The sequence below is a fragment of the Heterodontus francisci genome, chromosome 43, assembly GCF_036365525.1.
Source record: "Heterodontus francisci isolate sHetFra1 chromosome 43, sHetFra1.hap1, whole genome shotgun sequence".
NCBI classification, from domain to species: Eukaryota; Metazoa; Chordata; class Chondrichthyes; order Heterodontiformes; family Heterodontidae; genus Heterodontus; species Heterodontus francisci.
In genome coordinates this window covers 19,718,612-19,743,535 of record NC_090413.1, presented here as the reverse complement: position 1 = coordinate 19,743,535, position 24,924 = coordinate 19,718,612, and the positions used below count along the sequence as shown (strand labels likewise).

General features: G+C 43.1%; 1 protein-coding gene across 3 annotated transcripts; it reads right to left on the bottom strand.

The window, feature by feature from the left end:
* Nucleotides 1–371: 371 nt before the first annotated feature.
* ldlra (low density lipoprotein receptor a) lies at nt 372–24,924 on the bottom strand. 3 transcript variants are annotated; one of them, XM_068021090.1, is made up of 18 exons: nt 24,814–24,924; nt 19,472–19,594; nt 18,382–18,504; nt 17,893–18,273; nt 17,430–17,552; nt 16,461–16,583; nt 15,900–16,019; nt 15,655–15,780; nt 14,907–15,078; nt 13,937–14,164; nt 13,392–13,510; nt 12,962–13,101; nt 11,913–12,054; nt 11,143–11,295; nt 10,524–10,712; nt 10,345–10,422; nt 9,704–9,864; nt 372–844 (listed from the first exon to the last, which is right to left on the bottom strand). In XM_068021090.1, the coding sequence occupies exons 1-18, from the start codon at nt 24,878–24,880 to the stop codon at nt 830–832; spliced, it is 2,583 nt and encodes an 860-aa protein (XP_067877191.1). In that variant the 5' UTR covers nt 24,881–24,924; the 3' UTR covers nt 372–829. The 3 variants fall into 3 exon arrangements, with proteins under 3 accessions (XP_067877191.1, XP_067877190.1, XP_067877192.1); XM_068021089.1 differs by lacking the exon at nt 372–844 and adding an exon at nt 6,804–9,078; XM_068021091.1 differs by lacking the exons at nt 372–844; nt 16,461–16,583 and adding an exon at nt 6,804–9,078.

Genomic DNA, 24,924 nt, shown 5'->3' with positions numbered 1-24,924 from the left:
CTGCGCTGCTCATTAACAATTTGTCCACCTGATTGGTTAAGGAGATACACAGTTGCTTGCCCTGATCGCACAGGTTCCTCGATGCCCTGTAAAGGGCGCTACGCTGTTTTGGATTGTTGTCAGACAGCAACTCGCTGTGCGAAAACCCATAGAAAGTCTATAGGCAGGCACAGGGATAACTAACAGCTCAGAGCAAAATCTGGCCCAAATTGTGTTTAACAATTGCATATTTCACACATTACTCTAGCCTTTAGTGGTGTTTGTGTCAGTTCCCCAAATCAGTTGGTCTTCCTGTAGATTCTTAATTCAATGATGTACTGATCAAATGTTGCTCCTGTATCCAGGAGAAACGACTGAGCATTTATTTCATAGTTCAAATTGCACAACTCTCAAATTGATTCATTACCGCACTCAATATCAGACTCACTTCTTCAAAGCTGAAATTACTGCTAGCCCAATAACATGCAGGAAATTGTTCAGTTTCATCTTTCCACTAATTATTTTCGTCGCAACAGCTGCCAAATACATTTTTGACCTTTGTTTAAACCTTTTTGCAATTTCCTATTAGGTTTCGAGTCACCTCAAGGCTAAGTGGAGGTGGAAATTTGTTGACTTTACTCAGGATCTCCCAACTTTTTCAATCAGTTACTGATTTATGGCTTTTACTTCCTTTTTCTTCATTCACCACGTCTGGCACTATTTTGAGCCTGGAATTTCCTCACTGGGGGTTCCCCGATCTGCTGTGATAATTTCAGCAGAAACCCCAAAATACAACACATAAACGGGTTTTCAGTCAATGTACCACAGGGGAGATTCTCCAATGTTGTCCCTACTTTCCAGGTTCCTAAATTATAAAGGAAAAACAATTACTTTCATTATAGTTCACGATCAGCTTATATACTGTATCTCACTGCTGGCTTACAGAGTTAAAGGAAAGAAAATCTTGCATTTATATAGTGCCTTTCAAAACCACCAGGTGTTCCAAAGTGCTATAAAGCCAACAAAATACTTTTTGAAGTGTAGTCAGTTCAAAATGTAGGAAACACGGCAGCCAATTTGAGTGCAGCAAGCTCCCATAAACAGCAAACTGATAATGACCAGATCATCTGTTTTTGCGATGTTGATTGAAGGATAAATATTGGCCAGGACACCGGGGAGAACTCCCTCCCCTTGTCGAAATAGTGCCATGGGATCTTTTACGTCTGCCTGAGAGGGTAGACAGGGCCTTGTTTTAATGTCTCATCCGAAACATGGTATCTCTAACAGTGCAGTAGTCCCTTCGTACTGCACAGGGTGTGTCAGCCTCAGAATCTGATGTTTTATTTCAACTCTGATACAGCCCCAACAGGTGAAAGGACTGTCTCTAAATTTTGATATTTGTTCCATTTGGCTTACAGATTACAATGACGCATGCAACAATAACTTGCATTTATATACTGTTACGATCAAGTAAGGAGGGGTCGAAGGGCTTCCCTCTTTTCCCACTCCTTGGTTGACCTCAACAGATGTATTTCTTTTTTACATGTCAATTCAGTGAGTGCTTACTTGTTTACGTGCTATGATCATAAAAAAGAGCCAATTAGACAGGCTTTCTCGAGTTTAAGAAAGAAAGAGGTTAACTTTACTGTACTTAAACTGATCCAAGCAAGATAATAAAATACGCTCCAACTTTCTCTCACACACACATACACAAATAGGTTACAGAGTGTGAAGAACCGATTGGTCGAATTCGAATCCAGAGAAATAAAAGAGGTATAACAGACTGTGGAGGTTGGTGACCCGGCTGGCTTCAGGCTGAATTCAGTGGTCCTGAGTCTTCTGGTTTGAAGAGGTAGATACTGATTTAGTGGTTCTCCAGGAGACAGAAATGTGTCTGAATTCTCTCTCTCGAGCGATGTCTATTCTTTCTGGAAAGTTTTCTACGCACAATACTTCCCCGGTCTGGCTTATGTCATTAAGCACAGTTCAATTAAACCACTGAACACTACAGTCTGTAGCAGGGAATATGCCTTGGTGCTCACGATCAGTAGACAGAGTTTGAAGCTTGCAACGTTTGAGTGGTTCGTCTCCACCAGTTTAATATTCAGGTTTACAACCAGTGGATGAAAAAAAATCATCCTACAACGTAAGCACGTTTTCATGACAGTAGCAAGTTTAGACACTATTCTGGTGTGGAATGTACCAGAGAGACATGGCACAGAAACACACAATCTGTCAAACTGCCAGAGTTCTATATCATCTTGGTAGTTGGTTATAAGGAATATCAGGATGAAATCTCATATTACATAGTATTTACAGCACAGAAACGGGCCATTCAGCCCAACTGGTCCATGCTGATATTTATGCTCCACACGAACCTCCTCCTACCCTACTTCATCTCACCTTGTCAACATAACCTCCTATTCCTTTCTCCATCATGTATCTATCTAGCTTCCCCTTAAACTAAGCCTTGTGGTAAAGAGATCCACATTCTAACCACTGTCTGGATAAAGAAAGCAACCCAGAGTAATTATACACAAGGTATATTCTACTAGTCTTCACACAGTGAGTTCTTGATGTCAATGGGGTAAAAGGTGGTTTACAGATATTAGTTGCAGTAAGTCTGACTCATCAATACAACACTCATGTGAGGGATATTGATATGTATTAAACTTGAGCTCATCCAAAACTCTGCTGCCATAACTTAACTCGTTACTTAAATTAAATCCCATTCACCCTACACCCCTGCTCACTGACCTACAATGGCTCCCAGAGTGGCAGTGCCTCAGTTTAAAATTTTTTATCCTTGTTCTCAAATCCCTCCATAGCCTCACCCTTCCCTATTTCTCTAACTTCCTCCAGCCCCACAACCCTTCACCAACTCTGCGCTCCTCCAATTCTGGCCTCTTATGCATCCCTGATTTTAATCGCTCCACCAATGATGGCTGTGCCTTCAGCTGCCAGGCCCTAAGCTCTGGAATTCCCTCCCTAAACTTCTCCCAACTCTCTACCTCTCTCTCTTCCTTTAAGACACTCTTTTTAAAACCTACCTCTTTGACCAAGCTTTTGGCCATCTGCCCTAATATCACCTAATGTAGCACAGTGTCAAATTTTGTTTGATAACACTCCTGTGAACTAGCTTTGGACATGTTACAAAGTTAAAGGTACTATATAAATACAAGTTGTTGTTGTAACCTGATAAATCCCAGCTTATGTGGAGTAACAACACCTTTCATTGAGGCTTCTGTATCACACAACAATGCTCTTGTGGCCTGATGTGTTTGCCAAACACTTTTGTAACTCTCTCTCCCTCCCTACAATCATCACACATTTGAAACCGAAAAAAGGCATCCATTGCTAACTTCCTGAAATAAAAACAGACAATACTTCAGCTGGTCAGGTAGCATCTGTGTCAAGAGAGAAACAGAGTTAATGTTTCAGGTCACTACTTTTCACCAAAACTAGAAGTGAGAGATGTAACTGTTTATAAGCAAGTAAAGAGAAGAGGGGACTGTGGGGGAAGAAATAACAAAGGGGAAGGTCTTAATTGAGTCATAGTTTTCTTTAAGTTTTTAAAAGAAAACATGTAATGTATTTTGTTATAAACACTTCATTTCTCCTGCATTATAGAACAGTATGGTGATCATATCAAATATGAATCTAAAAATACATTATAACAAGATGATTTTCTTAGTTTCACGCTGCAACATTTTAAAGCTAAAAGCCCATGAGGTGTCCGAACTTTGAGATGTCACCGATGTTACCTGCTGCATCCCAGAGGGGGCCTGTGGCATAAATGTTAACGCCATGATAATATTGACAGCCAGAGGCAATGCTGTCCATGATGGTGTCATGTGTTCTTTGTGTTGTCTTATGCAACACAATGATGTACGTGGAATCCAGTTCATTGAAGATCTCTAACAGGTTTATTAACAGCTAAACTAGTATATACGATACAAAGCAAACTATATACAGAACCTTTCTCTAGGGTGGTACAGTTGCAGAGTGACCATGTAGTCACATGACTATATCCTGGTACTTAGCTCATTAGCATATTGAGTTCTTAAAGGGAATAATTTCCTCTTAAGGCGATCATACCACAGATGGGGTTCCTAATTCACCTTGTTTTCATTCCTACTCTTTTAATTTGAAGGTGTGGAAGGCCCTCATATAAATCATTGTAACTCTGAGCCTCACCTGAAGGTGTTGACTGGAGTGTGGGTCAATAGGCTATCATGAGCAAAAACCCTGGTGAACTTTCTCCTTGCCTAGCTCTTGGGACTAAGGCCAATTGTACCGATTCTACTGTGATCAGTTGGATGTTGAGCCGGATTGAAGCTGGCATCTTGCAATAAAAGAAAGTCTTACATTTACATTGCACCTTCACAACATCCCAAAGCACATTCAGGGAATGAAGTGAAGTCACTGTCGTAGAAAATTTGGCAGCCAATTTGCACACAGCAAGCTCATACAAACAGCAATATGATTTTTATATTATTTGTTTCATGGGATGTGGGTGTCGCTGGCCAGGCCAGTATTTATTGCCCATCCCTAAGTGACCAGATAATCTGGTTTTAATGTTGATTGAGGGAGAAATGTTGGCCAGGACACCAGGGAGTCCTTCCCCACTCTTTGAAATAGTGCCATAGGATCTTGTACATCCACCTGAGAGCAGAAGGGACCTTGGTTTAAAATCTAACAGATAGCACCTCTGACAGCTCAGTGCTGCACCAGAATATTAGCATTCATTTTTGTGTTCAGCTGGGACTTGATCCTGCAATTTGCTGACTTAAGAGTTAAGAGTACTATCTTCTTCTTTCTTTCTTCTTTTGGGCCTCCTTGAGTAGCTTTCTTGCACCCGGCCTGCTTCATGTGATTCTGTTCTGCAGCTCACAATAATGAATTATTTCAGAATGTTCCCTCACCTCCTCCCGAGACATTGAATTTCAGTGATTATGTTCCAAGGATGCAGAATATCAATCCAAGTGACTCACACTTTGATGGAGAGGAACCCAATCCACTTACACCTACAGATACCACACACGGAGCCATTGTCCTGCCTGTAACCTGGCTCATTAACAGGACAAGTGTAAACTTGTCAGCCAGAATGAAAACTTGAGAACAAAAACTCTCATTTTTCAAAGACCTTCTTTCAGTCTTTTGTTTCAATGAATTGTATAGCAGTCTTGCTATTAAGAGCCTATTAAAAATATCAGCTAAAGTTCTGTGCTGTATTATTCTATGATTCCAAATGCATCAGGTTTATTTATTTTATTTTATTTAGAGATACAGCACTGAAACAGGCCCTTTGGCCCACCAAGTCTGTGCTGACCAACAACCACCCATTTATACTAACCCTATACTATTATGTTTGTGATGGCTCTTTGAACAAGTTCCACTCCCCTGTTCTTTCCCCATGGACCAAGAGGAATAACATTTACCTAGCCCCGCTCCTAGTTGGGATTAACCATTCCAGGCCAGCCCTCAACATTCAGTTCTCAAATACTTCATTGCAGTTTTACAAGTGCCAGACACTCAATACTTTATTGGGTAGTGTTACAGATGCCAGGCACTGTCTAAATGCCTTGTCCAAGTGGCTAGTTTTCTTACAAGGCTCCACCACAAATGATAATGTGGTTGACTCTTAACTGCCCTCTAAAATAGCCTAGAAAGCAAATGGGCATGGACAGTGAATGCTGGCTGTGTCAGCAATGCCCACATCCACAAGTGTATAAAAAACTGTTTTTGGTGGTTTTGGTTGAGAAATAAATCTTCAAAGAGCATCATGGGATCTTTTATCTCCAGCTGAGAACAGACGAGGCTTTGGCTTAATATCGCATGCAAGAGGTGGCACCTCCAACAGTGCAGCGCTCCCTCAGCAGTGCACTGGAGGGTCAGCCAAGATTATTTGCTCAACTCTCTGGAGTGGGACTTTGCACCATGAGTGACTCAGAGAAGAACGTGGTACCGTCAAGCCCGACACCTAAACTTGACCGTGTGCAGTATAGCAACCGCCAAGTGAACAATGAACCCCATGATCATTGGGTAGGCGCTAAAAATAGGCTGGTAAGGTGGCATTTGTTTAAATCCAGTGCAGAGGCAACAAAAGTGTGAATGAGGTTCTAAGGCTGTGAGTGAGTTGTGTTTTTAAATGGAATATATTCCTCACAAGACCAACATTTATTGCCCATCCCTAATTGCCCTCAAGAAGATGGGGGATGAGCCCATGGTGCTGTTAAGTAGGGAATTACAGAATGTTGCCCCAGTGACAATGAAGGAACAGCAATATAGTTCTGTGTCAGGATGATGTGTGACTTGCAGAGGAACTTGCAGGTTGAGCTCCCAGGCATCTGCTGCCCTTAATTCTTCTAGGTGGCAGTGGTGAGAGGTTTGTATAGTACTGTTAAAGGAGCCTTGGTGAGCTGCTGCAGTGCATCTTGCAAATGATACACACTACTACTACTACTGTGTGTCAGTGGCAGATGGGGTGCCGATCAAGCAGACTGCGAAGCTGTACGCATCCAGGCAAGTGGAGTATTTTGTCACACTCCTAACATGCCTTGTAGATGGTGAGTTACTCACCACAGCATTCCCAGCCTCTGACAGTATTTAAGTTTCTTGTCAATTGTAACCAGGTTGTTGATGATGTATGTAGAAATAAGTCTTGGTGCTCAATAAGTGGTGAATGTGCAAAGGCATAAGGCAGGCGCATAGGTTAACATGCAAAAGTCTTGGATGCAGGATTCCACTCATGAGCAGTCAAGTCAGTGCAAATATTTTTAACTTTTCCCCCAAAATGTGAAGTAGACAAACAGAGTACCATGGCAGGTTTTGAAATCAATTTATTCAGTTGATTATTGTAATTGTTTATTTTGCCAAGAAATACAGTCACCATGATTTAGGCTGGGTCACCTACATGGCCCCAAATCCTTGAGGCAAAGTGGAGGTGGGGTGGGGGAAAAGTTTTTACACAAATTCACAAAGGGGTTAGGAAATGGACAGTTAGTCAAGATGCTTTTATACTAAGAGAGATTGGTTGGAGGAAGACAAGGGGAGTGGGAAAGAGAAGTATTTAAAATTGAATGGAGTATAGCAAGACTGAGTCACAATAATTGGCTCAGGGTTTATAAATACCCGTGAACTCATTTAAAACTGTAGTTAGCCAAGACTTGGAAAAACATGATGGCAAATTCACATCACGTGTAACACCACTGATATGGCAGCAGAGGTAGCAAGGCAGTTACACAGAAAAGAAAAAAAAAGATTTACCAATACAGCCCATTAGGAATCACTGAACCACTTAACGCCATGAAGACGAGCAGCTATCTACACCAGCACTGGGGCAAGAGTGGTACTTCAGGCATATGCCCCACATTACTTGCTGTGCAGTGGCAACTTTACTGCCAACTAGAGGTAGGTATCAGAAGTTACCCTAGCTGGAATTTCACAAAACAAGAGCCAGCCCCTTTCCAGATTTTGGAATTGGAAATGCTGAGGAGCATAAGCTCTTCAGTCACATAAGACAGCAGTATCACACTGAATGGTGCTTGGAGGGAGGTTATGACAAGGTCAGTTACAGGACTGACATTTCATAGAATCCTACACCAGCCATGTTCATCACAGTACCATTGAAATATGCACACAAGTCAGATTCTAGCTACACAGGTGAGTGTGTTGGGGGGGGGGGGGGGGTCCCTGCCTTCATTTGGCCAGTAAGGTAGAGATGGTACATTGGAGTGTAAAATCACCTCCAAGCAGCCAGTGGCATGAGCTCCACTTTAAACAACTTTTTTTAAAACATTTTTTTTTTTTTTTAATATATATATATTATATAAATATATGTTGTGTAAATTCTTGTTAAAAGGCAAAACCATTTAGCAAAATGCGCTGTCAGAAAGCAGCCACTGTAAACATTTACATTTGTAAAAAACAAAAAGATTATGTTTTGCACAAAGAACACGACATATGGATTTAAACCCAGGACAATGCCTTGTGGGATTGATTTTCCCAGCATTCCAATTCATGTGGAACTTTGACATGGTATTATGCCTATGCTGCACTGTTTGGGCTGAATGCAAGAGTCTAGGGCTTTACAGTAACTAGTCACACTCAAGGCGCCAGGAAACAATAAATAAAAACACCAACTCTGCAATAATTAATTCTGTACAATATACACACTTATTCACAAATCAAAAACAGAGCAAGCTCGGCCTAAGCTTATGGTCTGCCACCAACCTTTTGCAAGAGGGTCAGGCTCAGTAGTGAAAGGACACTGAGGCAGTGTCTTCAAGTAATATGAAGAGGGAGGATGCTAAGTGCAGTGTTTGACAGACACAGCCTCAGCAAAGTCCAGTGTATTCTGATTTGATGCAGAATTCCATGCAATCCTAAGGAAACACACTGGGCTTTGAATACAGTTCCACAACACTTCAAAAACCAAGATTTGGCCAGTTTAAAGGCAACAAACAACTGTTATCAAAAAGTTTAAAGCAGTTGGAGTGTAGCCATCTATTGGCCAGCCCTGGATTGGTGGGGAGGGGTGGTGAGGAGAATGCCAGCTCACTCATCTCATCCTTGCTTATATAACTAAACAGGGAGAAACATACGATTTACAAAACATACATCTTCGGCAAAATGAGTCTCAGACTATTATATGCACCATCATTATCCTTCTTCTCAGTCAGTCATGCAGTAACTTTAAACAGCACTGATTAGTGTCCACTTCTGACTTCATTTCAGGAGATCAGATGCCTTCACCTCAGGAGTCTTTATGAAAAAGGTTTTGTCCCAAAAATGTTTCTTGCACTCAAACCAGAGTTAAGTCAGTCATATCTAGGAGGTTAGGTTTTGAGAAAAACCTTAAAATCCACAGTAATAGCACTTAGAGTGCAAAAAAGAAATAACTGAACCAGCACCCTGTAAATAGAGTGGCTTTGCTGAAGAATTGGGAACAGAGAGTGTGGAAACTTTGCATCCATCCTGCAGAGCTGCCAACAGCAGAATTGAAAGACGAGAATCTACAGGTAGCCATCACTCGAGACACTTTGTATCAGGCTCCTTATATCAAGCACTATAGTCTTCCAAGCTCACAACAGCTCTCTGCAAGAGAAGGGGCTTCAGTTATTGCATGAAAACCAGAAACAAACTAGTTAAGGCATAAAATAATTCAAACCTCCAACTAATTGGTACATGGTATAAAGAAACTGTAAAGTCTGGTGTGACACAAGCCTCTAGGGCAGAAGGCCAGTGAGTTCAAACCTATGGCAAGACTTGAGCAATACCAAAAATAAATAAAATTTTGGATAAGGTGTTAGAGGTCTCAACTGCCTGCCCTGCTAGATGTTAAGAGAAAGACAATATGGTTGGCATGCAGGGATGGAGAAGAAGATTAACTGGATCAAAAAAGCAACCTGGTGACAAATTGCACCTCTGCACTTAGTGCATGGAGGTAGCAGCACTGCACAAAAATATACAGTACAGTGGAAATTCAATCTTCCTACCCAAAATTTAAATCTCAGCCTTGCTGTTGGAGTAAGTGGTTACTCAGATGTCAGGTTGCCATTTGTACAATAACGGAGATCATTAAATCTCATTTGAAGGTTCCAGGAGTGCGAGAAAGTATTGGTGTCTCAATTAGAGATTTTCAAACTCAGCTCAGGCTTTGCTGGAGTTCAGGTGTCTCTGAAGCTAAAACAAATAGATTTAAGAAACAGCAGGCGCTCACCGTGGGATATGTGTAACCGACTTGGTTCCGGTTGATGTGGACCTCATCATCTTCAGTGGTCTTCTGGTAGACAGGGTTATCAAAGTTTATGCTGTTGGTGTTTTTCAATCTCCAGTTTTTCCAAATGAAATAAGCAGCAGTACCAAGCAGTGACAGGATGGCTGGGGAAAATGGAAGAACAGTTTAACCATCACTTTCCTAGAGATAGTCAGTGCACAGTACAGGCAGATACTGGACAGACTGTTGCCCAAATAGGGCAGGGCAGTAGAACTGACAGGGCACAAATGGACTGACACCAAGATATACATTCCTGACTGCAGCAGGGCCACAGAGTGATCAGTTTTTCCTTCCAGCTTTTGCTCTCCCCAGTGCCCATGCAATGGGGTGAACAATGATGATCTTTCCCAATCCTTTACTACATCCTGGACAAAGTCCACCCACCTGGACATGATGGCACCCCAAACCCAAGGTGAATTTGATGTAGGCAATACCCTCTTCCAGCACCAAGAGCTTGAAAACAGATCAACTTGGAGCAGATCTTGCTCTCTAAAATGCAGCAGTTTCACTAAACATCAGAGCTGTAATCCCTTTGCAAAGTCCTCATCTTATTTCTAAATCAATCATTGTTTTAATCAACTTACCTAAGGGTAGAACAATCCACAAGGCATTAGTTCCTTTGTGGCTTTCCGTAGCAGCTTCAGCTGCGACCTCACCCTTTGCTGCAAAAAGGAAACAAAAATAAGTGGCCTGAAAACATGTACTCCACTGGAAGACTTCCATTAACAGTTCAAAGCAAGTAAGTTTAAAAAAAAAAAAGTACCTTGATGTGAAATGGTGAGCATCTCATGGACAGTAGGGAGTGCAGTGGGCTCAGCATGGTCCAATGGAACACTGGCAGCTTTGGAGGTCTGGACCATCATTTTCTTAGTGGTGGTAGGACTGCCTATTCTGGTGGTCTCAGCACGGTTAGGACCAACTGTGCTCAACTTGGTGGCTGGCACGATAGTAGCTAAAGAAGATTAAATGCTGATCAGTGATAACAGGCTGAACTCAAATCACCAGGTGTAATCTGAAGAACAGTTGACATTGTAAACGGTTCTCAGAATTATTCCCCTTTCAAAACTCCCAAGTCATTAATCTCCCTTTCTTCTACAAGGCATCCAGCAGGTTTCCTCCCCAATTTGCCCTGCTCCTCATCTTTTTAAAAAAAGACTCCTTACAACTCACTTCTGACCAAATTTTGGCCATCCCTCAGTATCTTTTCCTATGGCTTGGCATCCCATTTTTCTTAGATGGCAGAGGTGCTTTGAGACCCTTCTCCACCCCAAAAGAATTAAAGGAGCTGTATAAATGCAAGTTGTAGTACTTGCCCCCTTAAATCAAACATGCAACATCCCAGCAAACAAGTTTTCAAAAAGTTACAGATCAGAGATACAAACCTGGGATACAGAGTCTCATGTCTGGCCCCAGTTGCATTCCGTCAGGACAAACACAGGTGTACTTTGGAGAATGAATATTGATCTGCGGTGCTGGAAGGCACAAATGCTCACAACCACCATTTACCTGCCCATTCTGCTCACACCAGTTAATACCTGAAAAATAAACCATCACATCAGTCACATAGAGCTTACAGAAAGTACCACAAGAGTGCAATGAAAACCATTTCTATAATGTAATGTTTTGCTATATTACAAGATGCTTTACAGCAGCATGAACAAAATTGCACACTGAACCACGAGGATATTAGGACAGCTGACCAAAAAGGCAGGTTTTTGAGGGGGGCTGAGGGATTGTGGAAATTCCAGTGCTCAGGGGCTAGGCAGCTGAATGGTGGAACAATTAAAACAAGGAATGGACAAGTGCATCTAAGTAACCTAAACATCTATTAGGAGCGACAGTAGACAAGACTGTCCCACAAAATCTTTTGCTTCAGGTGCTTTTATAAAATAAATCAACTGTTTCACTTGGAGGTTTTGCTTTTATTTTATTGAAGAAAGGTAATCTGGGGCACTGAAAGTCCACGTATTAAATAAAGGGTTGAATTTTCAGCTGAAGTGGCAGAGTTCTCATTTCAGGGTTAAATATGCTGAAGAAAAGCTGCAAGAAACGGTCATTGTTAAGAGTTTCACAGTAGGAGCAACTAGATCTGTACCAAGTTATTGGGAGCTCTTAGTTTCAAACCAAGAGACATCCTTAAATTCATACTGACCTTTGGGCTGTCGGAGATGGTGGTAGAGGACAATGTCCTGAGGAACATCCAGGTTCTCAATGACTGTTAGGATATCCCCCCCTGTGAGCCTGTTGGCACTGAAAATGGCCTCGTGATCTGTATCAGTCCAGAAGATCTTGTCCTAAAAGAAATAGATGGGGAGGATAAAAAGAAAACCATCAGCAATAAAAAAATGAAGCAGAACACCTCTGAAAAGAAGCAAATGAACATATCCAGAGCGGTCAGAGATGACAGCGCTGACAAATTGCAAACCCATTTGAACAGAGGCCAGAACCATTTTTCCTCAATGGAACGTTATTTTTAGACCAAGTGTCAGATTTCACTACAAATCTGATTAGCCAGAGGCTTCAGGGTCTGTTACTCAATGTATAGCAGCATGTCCCATGCCACAGGGACTCGTTTTATAACCCACAGCAAACATTTTGCAACCAGTTGCAGATCAAAATTAAAAACAGGATGAATAAAAAATTCCACCATGCTAGTGTCACCCTCATGCCAGAACCATCCACTCATTCCAAAAATTCTGACTCTGGATTATTAGTCCAGCCTCTGGATGATTATTCCAGTAAAAACCACTACAATACTTTACCTGTTTGTACCCCTTCAGTATTCCCCTCTCATCACCGGAGATGGATTTTGACCGCAACAATGATTGATCAGAATTGAAGCTATGTTAAACTAAGTCCCAAGGTCCACATCCAGTCACACAATACCATAGGGTTGGAGAGTCATTTATGGAACAGAAAGAGGCCATTCGGCCCAGAGTCCATGCTGGCTCTCCACAGAGCTGTTCAGTCAGTCCCACTCCCCCACTTGATTCCTATAGCCCTGCACGTTTGGGTGGCCACCCAGTTTTCTTTTGGAAGTCATTGATGGTCTCCACTTCCATCATCCTGGTGGGTAGGGAGATCCAGGTCAATATCACCCACTGCATAAGAAAAACTCTCTCATATTCCCCCTGAACCTCTTGCCCAAGACCTTCAATGTGTGTCCCCTAATCCTTGTACCATTAGTTAATTGCCACTCACCTCAAACAGAGCTACAGAGAAAGGATGAGTCAGCTTGTCTGGAGAGATGATCAAGGTCTTCCTGTTGTCTCCAGCAACACCAATACTGGACAAAGTGTGCAATCTGGAGTCCACCCAGTAGAGTCGCTGATTCACCAAATCTGAAACAGCACAAAAACACAATCACATATGGTCCAAATAGAGACCAAAAAGGCAAATTTTCCTGTGCAGCTACAATCATTGATTTCTAAATCAGATACCCAGCAAGTACCTTGCACGAGCCTCAAGCGCAGAACTGGGGAGTGTTTACGATCGACAGCAAAACTGCTATCATTAAACTTGAGACAACACTTGGAAGATTGGCACTTGAAGGCTGCTTCTCCACCATTGCCCCCTCACTATTGGAACAAAAAAAAAAGTCTAAAATCCCAAAAAAAGGGGTGATACTCACCCAAGGTGATTCCATTCGGCCATTCAATCCCTGCAGTGACCAGTGGCATACGATCCACACCATTCAAACCGCCTTTCTCAATTTTGGCAGGGGTTCCCCAATCACTCCAGTACAGAAAGCTGGTGGGAAAAGAATCTAATTAAAACTCCTTGCCAATTGAACTGAAATTCATTTACTATAGGAATGACGATCTAATGACAAACTCATCTAAATCCCTTGTTGCCGCCCACCATGTGAAAAAAAAACAACCAGGTAAAATCCTTTCCCCTCCTGCATTTATCCAGGTTCCTTTGATTTCCTTTACTACAAATTCAAAGAGATAGTCAAGTTACCCATTTTCAGGCCTCTGACCCTCTATCTGGCAATTAGAACAGCACAGTAGAAAGGCTTAACTCAACCCTCAGAAAAAAAGAGAGTTACTGCAACAACATGTGATGCTACCAGCTTACAAAGGCCAAAGATCCCCCACCCCCAATTTAATATATAGATGTCTCTTCTCACTGCCACTGCCCCATTCCTAGCTTTGTTGTAGAAGCTACTCGTACCCATGAACTGGATCTACTGCAATAGCCCGGGGCTTTGACAGCTGTTCTTTAAACAGGACCTTCCTCTTTGTTCCAGCTGTATTAGCTACAGAGATGGTGCTAACTACATAGTCTGTCCAGTAGATGTTCTGGTGAATCCAATCTACAGCCAAGCCATCTGGTGCCTTAATTTCAGTCTCAATCACTGTAGAATGATGGGAAGAGTTCTCAGCTTTGTCCATGTGGGCACTGTGAAAAGAAAAAAAAAAAAAAAGTCCATAAAACAGAAAAAAACAAGGTCCAAGCTATTGGAGGTTAGAGACTTAATTTATTTGAATCACGGGAACTGGTGCTTTGAGTTTCTATTAAAAAGGAGATGGATTTACTCCAGCATTGCTTTAACAAGCCTACAAAAAGTAGAAGATTTCTTCCATTTGTACAAAATGTTTTAAGGGGAATATAGTTGCCTCCAGAATGCTTTATATGGAACAGGCCTGAACAACCAGGTGGTTGGTTGGTGGCGTAGTGGTAATGCTACTGAATTAATAATCCATGGACCAGGTCAACACCCTGGAGACATTGGTTGAAATCCCACTATAGCAGCTGGTGGAATTAAATTCAATAAATAAAAATCTGGAATGTGAAAGCTAGTCTCACTAAATGGTGCTATAAAATTATCAATTGTCATAAAAAAATATCTGGTTCACTGATGTCCTTCAGGGAAGGAAATCTGCCATCCTTATCTGATCTGGCCTACATGCAAATCCAGACCCACAACAATGTAGTTGACTCAGACCTGCTCTTTGAAAGTGGCCTGGCAAGCCACTCAGTTGTCAAAGGCAACGGCAACTAGGGCTGGGCAACAAATGCTGGCCTTGCTAGTAGCACCCACATCCCACAAGAATAAAAAAAAAAAAAAATCAGGATTACATTGGAATTACTGGCATGTCTATCCCAAATCCCCTCCCCTAAGGTGCTGACAACATCCCACCTGAAGATTTTTTTCTGAAACTGGTCAGCCCAATAGATCTTGTTTGCAGCCACTTCCATGTCCAGTGCTACCACATTTTTCAGCCTGGGGATCAGCTGTGTGTACTCGCTCCGATCAAGGGTCATTTTTCTGACTTCATGCCGGCTGGTGAAGAATAAGTAGGCAACTGTACCTAAGGAAATAAAAATGCATGAGTGGTGGCAAACTGGCTGAATCTTTTCATATAATCCAATTCATAGTTTAAAAAAAAAGACATTACTCCAGGGCACACACTTGCAGGTCGCTGACCTCGAAGATTGCACACTATACACGTGCAGCTTGGTGACAGTGCTGCTTTCTGACAAACCAGCAAGTTAACTTTCTAACCTGATAAACTAGAACAATGGGAAAACATGGATTAACTGCCAAGTTTCTGACCTTAGTTGATGTCACAGAGAAAACAAAATTGAATTTTAGTGCCAGATTACAGAAATTTTATTTGCCAGAGTGGGGGCGGGGTGGGGACAGCAGCAGAGTGGTTGATGGGGGAAGCGGGACAGCCTTTGCTGCCTCTTGACCAGGAAGAGGAAGCCAATAACCAACTACACAACACTTCTACTGGATGCAAACCGATGCACTAGTGAAAAATGCTACATTTCTCTTAATGGTATCCAGATAAGCAAGGGTTCAAACCACCAAGAATGCAGATTACTACAGCTGCCAGAACTCAAACACACCACTGCGATTCTACAGAAGAAGTGGTTCTTACCAATAGCTTTACACTGCCTGGTCACTGGGTCCATGTGATAGCCCTCATTACACTCGCACTTGAATCCACCTTCCAGGTTAATGCAATTCTGGCTGCATGTGTCTGGGTTCTCGCACTCGTCGATATCTGAAAGTCATAAGATGTCAGAACAATCTGTCCACGTTCAAAATCTCTCCAGGACACAGCAAAGCCCAGTAACAGAACAGATGCTGGGTACGAAGACGAAAAAGGTAATTTATTCATACCTTCACACTTGGCATCATCAACCAGTCTGAAGCCAGGTCGACAGAGACACTTATAACCAATCTTTAGATCTTTGCAGATGTGTGAGCAGCCACCATTTTCATTCAGGCATTCATTCTCACCTAGACAGAACAGAATGTTCATTGGAACCAAAGCCATTAGCTTAACATCCACCTGATCAGTCAAATTCTGAGAGCAATGACTCTTCACCCCATCCACCCACCCTCTGCAACTGTCTCTGCCCTACACCTCATGCCTTCTGCACTTCCTTCGCTGCTGTGGCAGAGCATTTAACCCTCATTATCTGTTAGTGATCATATACACACACTCCACTCCCCCAACTTTGTCAAACACTTAGAGGTTTGACAGCAAAGCCCAGTAGATTTACTGCTCCAATTCAAAGCCCTCAGTAAATCATAGCCATTTTTGCCAAGTACTGAGTGAACTACAACTTGTTCTGCTGCTATCCAAACACTGGATAATTTACAGGAGCCAAAACAATTTAATTCTAAAAAAGGTGGCCCAATAAGAACCTTAAATTGCAACAGATATGTTTGACATACCACACTCCTTCAGGGGCTCGTCTGACCAATCTCTGCAGTCCCGCTGTTTGTCACAAACTTTGTCCAGCATAATACACTCGCCACTCCTGCATTTGAACTTATGGGGACCCTCACACTTCGTCACTGTTGAGCAGAGATGGGGCAGCATGTAAATGACTAAACAGCTCATATTCCCTGCTATTTTGTCAGCAGACAAGAGCCGCACACAGTTTGCGACTCAATACAAGTGAGCTAGTGAAGTGGCAAATGACATTCCTGGGTTCAGAACAGACAAGACAGCACTGTTTAATGTTTTAGCATTTTCAAAGATTCTGGGTTCCTTCTCTAGTCTGTGCCAGGTTAGCACAAAGCAGTGGTAGGGAACTAACTGACTAACACCAAGACAATGAGTGACAAAGCCAGGGTTCCCATGTCTGCTGGCTTACTAGTCACCCCTGTTGAAATGCCAAGTGAGGGCAGAGTCTGTTCACACTCAGCAGTAATGGGCAGCTACTACAGAAGTGAACCCAGAGCAAACACTCGAGATGAGAAAAATGAGAGAGAGGAAAGGCAGCAATGTATGTAAATATACACGTTTCATTTGCAGATTCAGTGGAGTTATGGGTTTCTTTGACAATGACTGCTGCTCTGTAGTCTGGGGACACCTAGCTTAAATGGAAAGATTCTAGTTGGAGAAGAGGTCTGAATGCTCAGACATGTTAGCAACATATGCAGTGTAGCTAATGTGGGACCAGTGACAGATCCCAAGCCTGGCAGGGAAGCCATCAAGTATCTTAGTATAGCCAGCCCCTTTGATGAAGCAATGCCCACGTTCCTACATGAACATTGTGGGGGGTTGGGGAGGAAAAAAAAAAACTCAGCTCTCAAACTTAAGCTAGGTCTACAAAGAATCCCACATTTTAAAGATAGTTCCCTTGCCAATACTTCAAGCACATCATAAGCAATTCTTGCTGATTTTGAAAAACCCACCATTTACACAGCCAGCTTCATCACTCTGATCATGGCAGTCAAACTCCTTATTACATTGTAGGCTTCCATGAATACAGGTCCCATCACTGCACTGAAATTCATCTGGCCGGCAAGTTGCTATAACTGAAAAAGTTTTTAAAAAAAAGTTAGTCTCAAATGCCTGTATTGTGTACATCTGAAGACAAAACTGCTGTTTGCATTAGAGTCTGGTAGTGCGCAAATGTCACTGATCACAATTGTATAGCACAAAAGGAGGCCATTCTGCCCATCGTGTATATGCCAGATGGGATAGACAGAAGAAGCTAGCCTTTATCCCTTCAAATGCAGCAGAAAACCCTGCACAAATTCACTTGCTTTTGTTCATCGCGGCCTTAAACAGAAACAAAAGCTGCAGCTTGGGGAGTTGGCAAGAGTGGTGATTGAAATTCAGTTATGTGCGCGAGGGACAGTTCCGAACACTTACCACAGCCTTCCTCGTCTGACTGATCCCTGCAGTCTACATTGGCATCACAGCGCCATTTCAGGTGGATGCATTCACCACTGCCACAGTGGAACTCTAGGGCAGAACAGGGATTGGGAAGTTCAAATGTAGAGCTTCGGCCACAATTTTGCGGCCACTCGTCAGACTCGTCGGGGCAATCTGGCTCATCATCGCAAGCCCAAAGCTTTGGGATGCAAAGCTTATTTTCAGTGCACTGGAACATGTGTGGCCCACAGGTCCGTTCTGGACATCCCACCTCATCACTGCCATCAGTGCAGTCCTGGTCCTCGTCACAGACAAACTTGAGAGAAATGCAGTTTCCGTCATGGCACTGGAACTCATCGTCTTTGCAGGTATGAGCAGCTATGGGACAAGACAGCAATCATAAATGACTGTTTCTAATCACTCAGTGGAATAGAAATACAGACTGCAAACTGAGTGAACACAGGAGAATCAGAGGATATTACTTACGGCAGTTTTCCTCATCTGAGCCGCTCTCACAGTCTTTTTGGGAGTCACAGCGCCAGGATGCTGGGATACATTTGTTCACACGGCCACTGCAGCTGAACTCTTGGGAGTTGCAGGTTTTATTCTCTGGAAGATTTAAAAAATAAAAAGTCAGAATCTGAAGAGGCACAAAAAAACCTTAAAGCATCCACAGGATAACATCCATCCCTCTTCAGGTAAAATCAGTCAGTTTTAGAGCTCAAAGTTGCATTTTACCCTTAAATCATCCTGCATTTCCCTTGGTTACTGAGAATGTCAGATTTGCAACATGTGACAGGCTGAAGGGCCTATTTCAGTGCTGTATCTCTAAATAAAATTTTTTTTTTTAAATCTGCAATCAAATGCCTACTATCCTTTATTATTCCACTCATCCCTTTTCTTTATACCAGACTACCAGCATACTGTGAACATTCGCTATGCACCACTTCATTGCCTCCTCAGCACCAATTTGTGCTACAGTATAGTTCCATGGCATCAATTGGTTCTAGCTGGTCTCTTATTTGACTGAGCAGCAAGCAATGACAGACTATGCAACTGAGAAAGGAGTCACAGCACAACCAGATCCATTCTTCATCCCACATCCACTTTCCAGCAGTCACTGGACGGTAGCAGGAGATAAAGCCTGGCTCAATTATAAAATTAAAACCCGACCCCTTTAAACTTTTCTCGTGCCCGACCTGACACAAATCTCCTCCATCTCTTCCACCAGCAGGCTATTCCTGTAGCTGGAGTTGTGGGGGAATTATGGGTAAGCCTGATCCAGTGACTTCCCAGAAGCAGTGTCCAACCTGACCTGAGCCCGAATGCTGGACTCAGAATTTCGACCTGACCGACACATCTAGTCAGGTCTAGTTGGGTCCGCGTCGGGTAGCCAGGCTTTACCAGGAGGGGGAACCTTGACCCAGGGAGAAGAAAAAACGAACAACAGTTGCACACTTAACCACTGCCCCAGCTAAGCTAGTTTAGTGGAGACAGGAGGAAATCGATCCCACTCCTTGGAATAAAGTCAGCAAGCAGCTGTCACTAAAGAGAAATAAAATGAAGTTTCCCTTACTGCATGTTTCCAATGACTCGTCTGAACCGTCTTCACACTCAGACTGCCCATCACACAGCCAGTGGACTCGAATACATTTCCCATCACCACACCGGAAGTGGTTTTGATCACAAAGTCCAGTCGCTGAAGAAAAAGAAACACACACACGGTCAACCTTTTTGTGAAGAGTTTGGGGGTGGGGTGGTGGACAAAGGAGGATGACAAGAAAACAAAATAAATCCAGAAATTGAATACACTCTGGCAATTCCTACTGGAATTGCAATCCATTCCCAAAAGGACATTGGTGAGCTGGATCTAGCTCAGCTCACCATGGAGGAGACGGCCCCTGCTGGCATCATGTGTACCTCAGTGCAACTGCAGAGATCAGCAGCTATCATCCCTCTTCAAACATGGGTTTTGCAGCCTATGGCACGATTTCCTGACTAAGGCAGGTCTCAGGCCTGTTATTTAGTTTGGTTTTACTCCCCTTACATGGCTTGCACTAAAACTGCCCCAGAACATTCTTCTTTAAAAAAATAAGGGGAAAAAAATTGAGTGCTAGATTAATTCATAAGATGGAGTCCATTCAGCCTATTCAAAAAGACCACTACAGCATCTGTTAGAGGTCAAAAGCTTTTATTTCTGCTATCCAGAACGTCTAAGTTTTTAATATAAATGTTAGTTTGAAACTGTTCCCAGCCCAGTTTAATGCAACATTCTCTAGATCCAACTTTTTCCTAAAAAAAAGGCACCCAAGACACTCCCTTTCCAGGTAGAAAAGCCCAGTACTCCACATCAGGGGGAAAATTAGATATTAACTTAAATTTCACTTTTGTAATGTGTTTGTGGTATAGGAAAGAGAAAACAGCATTTTGATTCAAGGGCTCCCAGACTTGCCTCTCCCCGCTTCAAGGAAATTACTTTAACTCAAGCGGAAATTCCAGGCAGGGTGGTTTTCCCCCCAGTTGCAGTGGTAGAAACTTTTTACACACACACAATGACTCATCCAAAAAAATACAGTCAGCTGTGACACACACTTCACCCATTTGCTGCTGAAAATGGGCTGACAGGCTCGCAAGAAATGATTGGCTTGCTGATTACTTCACATTTTAAAATGTGCAAACCAAATCATGGCTTCACCCCACCCCCATTCACACCAGGAAGGGAGTACAGAAATTAAACAGGACATTCAACAGAGGAGGACTCTATGACTATGACTGTGAATATCACTTCTACAGCAAGCCCACAGGCAGGGTACAAGCATTGGGCAATAGGGTAGAATTATAGCACCACTTAGAAAAACAAAACGCCTCTCCTCGGGAGCAATACAGCAAGTTAGGAGGGTGGAAGTAAAGCGTGGCTACCCAACCCGACCGGACCAGACGACATGTGTTGGGTTCGGGTCAGGTGGGGCTGGACATTGTCAGTGCTGCCTTGCAGTAATCTTCAATTGATCATTCAGAACGTCAAGGCAGGAAATGTGCAGTTCAGACTCTGCGCTCTGCAGTGAAGCCTGGCTACCCGACCCCGACCACATGTCAGATTCAGGTGGGGTCAGGCATTTAAAAAAATTAGAGGACTCGGGCCTGGGTCAGGTTGGCTGTTGTCAGGTCGGGCTTTAATTTTATACCTGAGCCAGGCTTTAGGTGGAAGGAGGGCATGAATTATGCACTCAAAGCATAAAGCAAAGTGGACGAGAGACCTATTCAAGGTCTGTGCTTCATTAGTTAATGGCTAAATTACACAACTAGTCACTCGGCATTACAGATCCAATCCCCATCCTCATGTCTAGTTTTATGACACATTGGTGAAAACCACTAAAACTAATACGGGAAACTTCTGATTGTATATCTGCAGCACATAAACCCACAACATTTAAAAAGGAGAGTGCTACAAACTGAGCCAAGACCATCCATTTGTTTAACCTCTGCCACAGTGAACCTTAAAAATTCAAGGTTTTGTAGAAGGGAATAAAAGGTCAGTGCTTTACCTTAAATAATTCTTGCACTGCAGCAGCCAGCCAAGACATGCGATTAGGCTCAGCAGTTTAACATCACTCTCCCTTTTCATCTTCCTAACAGGACACCAGCCAGCACACTGGTGGTTACACTACAAAAACATATCCAGCTGGCAATTCTCAACCAACCTCTGGAATCAGAATCTAAGTAAACAGGACTCCCACCTGCCCAGCCATCAGCTCCCCTTTAGTTATATCTGACTCAAAGTTTCAAAGTGCGAGGAAAGTACCAGGGTGTTTAACACGATAAAATAAAAAAAAAAGTTTCCTTTTACAACTGGTTGATAATAGTTTGTGTAAAGACAGCAGACCCAATACGGAGTACTCTGCTGCCCACACATTCCAGAATATCATTCATTTTTCCAATTCACGACCACTCAGTGTTGACGATAAGTAGAATTCCACTAGCATTGAGTACCCTCTGAAACATCACTAGTGATTAATGCAAGCACAGATTATCTACAGGTGGAATCACAGCCAACCTGGATCCAGTTCCCCCAGCATCCATATACATGACTATTTACAAGAGTGACTGGGAAACAAAGGACCTCAGCAGATATGTGCCACTAACCCAGGGGCACAGATACCAGCTACAGCACTTTTAATACTACCCCAAGTAACGGCTGATGCAGTATACACCAGGAACATTCCTAGCCTATACAGCTTAGCTGCTCAGCCCATTAAACAAAAAGGCTGGAAACTTGAGTAAACCCTAGTATATTCTGTTAGATGAAGAGATTTGATGAGTCTAAAATTATGAAGGGATGGGACAGTAGATAGAAAGATAATTTCCAGTGAATAAGGAATGTAGAATGATAGGATTATAGATGCAAGATTAAAAGCAAGTTAGGACAGAGAGCAGGAGGGAAAGAGATCAAGAGGCTCCATCAGTTAGTGATTGAAGCAGAGATTGCAAAAACATTTAAGACTAGATCAGTTGGAAGAAAGGAAAGGGATAAAGGAAAATAATTAGGGGTGAGGATGAAACCACCACTTGTGCAGTACAAGTATGGACTGGCTGGGCCAAATGGCCCATTTCTATCAGCAGTGAGTTCTACGCACCAAAGCGAGCCTCAATACTGGGTGAGCCACAGAAGACACCACCAATAAAAGGTATTTGGAGCTCCATGTTTATGTCACAGCGTTAGAAATTTCCAGAAGGCAAGTTACACCATTAGTTACCAGAGTGACTGGTACACACACCCTTAAAGTAAGTATTGGTAGGCATGACACCTCACATAACTTCAGATGGAGCTTGACCTTCTGGGTATTTGCATGACTTTACATGGGAGACTACCAGTCAGCTTGGAATTCAGTTACTGCTCACAGTCTGAAGCAGTGCCAGTTTTAGCTACATTATACACGAATCACACAAAGAACTACAGAGAATGTGTTTGAAATAGAGGCAGAACACTGACACTGGTGCAGCCTAACATGAGATAATTCCTACTACCAGGTCCCAATATCTACAACTCTCCACATCTGAGGGGTTATTGAAATGGACCATTAGTATGAAGCCGTTAACAGATTGCTCAGGCCGCACAGAATTAGCAGTGCAATGCCCAGCCTTACTTGGGTTGGTGTCAAGAGGGGGAAAAATGAACCAGGTTACAATTAAACCAACTGAAGATAGCCATTGGATCAGATTAGACAGATTATGAAATGCAGGATGCTTTGCCCACAAGCATCAAAACACTCCTCTTATGCTTGCATGCCCACAATATTTGGTCTTCCAACACTGCAGAGCCAGACTCAATTCAAAAGGCACAGCACTTAACCAGTCTCCACACATCCTGGAAAGCAGTCTTACAGCTGCACAAGCTTCTACCCTTTTAAAATTACCAATTAGTGCCTAGCATGTTACTGTACAAACATGAACACAACTAGTTTGAATGCAATGTTTCAACATCAGTCTTGAAATATTTAAAGACCCATTTTGCAGGGGGGGGGGGATTATTTATTGCAACCCAAGTTTAGGGGGCCTGAAAGCAAGCTTAGTTTTTCCCATTAGCAACTCACCAATACCCAAAAAGGCAGCTGAGAGTAATCACGACTTGAGTTCATCAATAGCAGCTTCTTAGTCAAGAAACAGTCTGATCATACCATGCTCGTTAACCAATCAGAAGACACTTTGCACATGCCATGACTGTATGTTTTAAAAAGGAGTGGCTTGTTTTCAACTACAGAGTTCACCAACCCCAGAGCAACTACAACCCAAAGATTAAAGGTTAACTCATACCACACAGTACCACCCTGACTAAACCTGTGCTCACCTTCAGTCTACTCCTTTCTCAGTCTGGAACTAAGAAGTTCATTCATTAAAAAAAAAAGTCACCAAGCAATACCAAGCTTAATTTTATTATTCTTGCCCACCCCCTGACAAACACACTAAGTCCTTTTATTTCTCTACAGGCAACCACCTAGTTTAAAAAGGTATGCGACAGCTCTCAGTTCCATTAGACAGCAAGTGAAAAATGTTGCAGCCAATTTGCACATAGCAAGATCCCACAAATGAACAGATACTCTTGGTTTAGCAAAATTATTTTAAAGGGGACAAATGTTGGGCAAGGCACCAGGAACTCCCCTATGTCATAGGAAGAACTCCCCGGTTCTGCTTCAAAAGATGTGATCTTTCACATACACCTGAGGGGCTCAATTTAAACACCTCACCCAAAAAGAGGGAATCTCTGACAGCGCAGCACTCTTTCAGCACTGCACTGGGGGCATCAGCCTGGATTCTGCGCTCAGGGGGGCTTGAGCCCACAACTTGACTTCAAAAGCCAGAATGCTACTCACTGAACCACGGCTCGCCATCTAGAAAATATTTTTAGTTCACTTCCCCACCCGCGTTAAATTCTGTAGCTGGGGTATATTTAACTAATGGCGGAGGCTTTCGTACAGCTCCTGGGTGACTACAGCTCCCAGAATGCTCCCCGCGCAGCCCACAATAGGGGCGGGGCCACCGCGCGAGACTCGGAGTGCGGCGCTCCGATTGGTCAGGAGGCGGCGCCTCAGAATCGCCTGTTTTGAGAGGAGCTAATCAGCAGCCAGCACCAGCGCCGCTCGAGCCCCGCTGCTTTGAAGGCAGCAAGGACAGTTAAACCGTCACCGGGGGTCGCTTGCGGGGGGCAGAAGAACGATGAGAGACGCTGTCCCGGCAGCCGGAGCCCCGGGTCGGGACCGAGACCGCGAAATAGATCACACCGACCAGGCTTGGTTTCCCTCACTCAAACTCTCGGCTTCCCCCTCATTCATTCATTCATTCATTCACCATACTCGGCTTCCCAATCAATCCATCACTCATTTATTCTTTCATTCATTTAACCATCCCCAGGGCTCCACTTACCACTGGCGGCGGCAGGCTGCATCAAGCAAGCGGTAAGCAGCAGCAACAGAGCGAGCGCTTTCCCCATTTCTGTGTACGTGCCGGCTCCTCACTCAGCAAATGTGAAGCCAC

Coding starts and splice junctions, on each gene's coding strand:
- ldlra (XM_068021089.1), bottom strand. CDS start 24,880: ATGGGGAAAGCGCTCGCTCTGTTGCTGCTGCTTACCGCTTGCTTGATG. Junction 13,511..13,936: donor GCAGTAGATCCAGTTCATGG/GTACGAGTAGCT, acceptor TTTTCCCACCAG/CTTTCTGTACTGGAGTGATT. Junction 10,423..10,523: donor GCTCACCATTTCACATCAAG/GTACTTTTTTTT, acceptor TCCTTTTTGCAG/CAAAGGGTGAGGTCGCAGCT.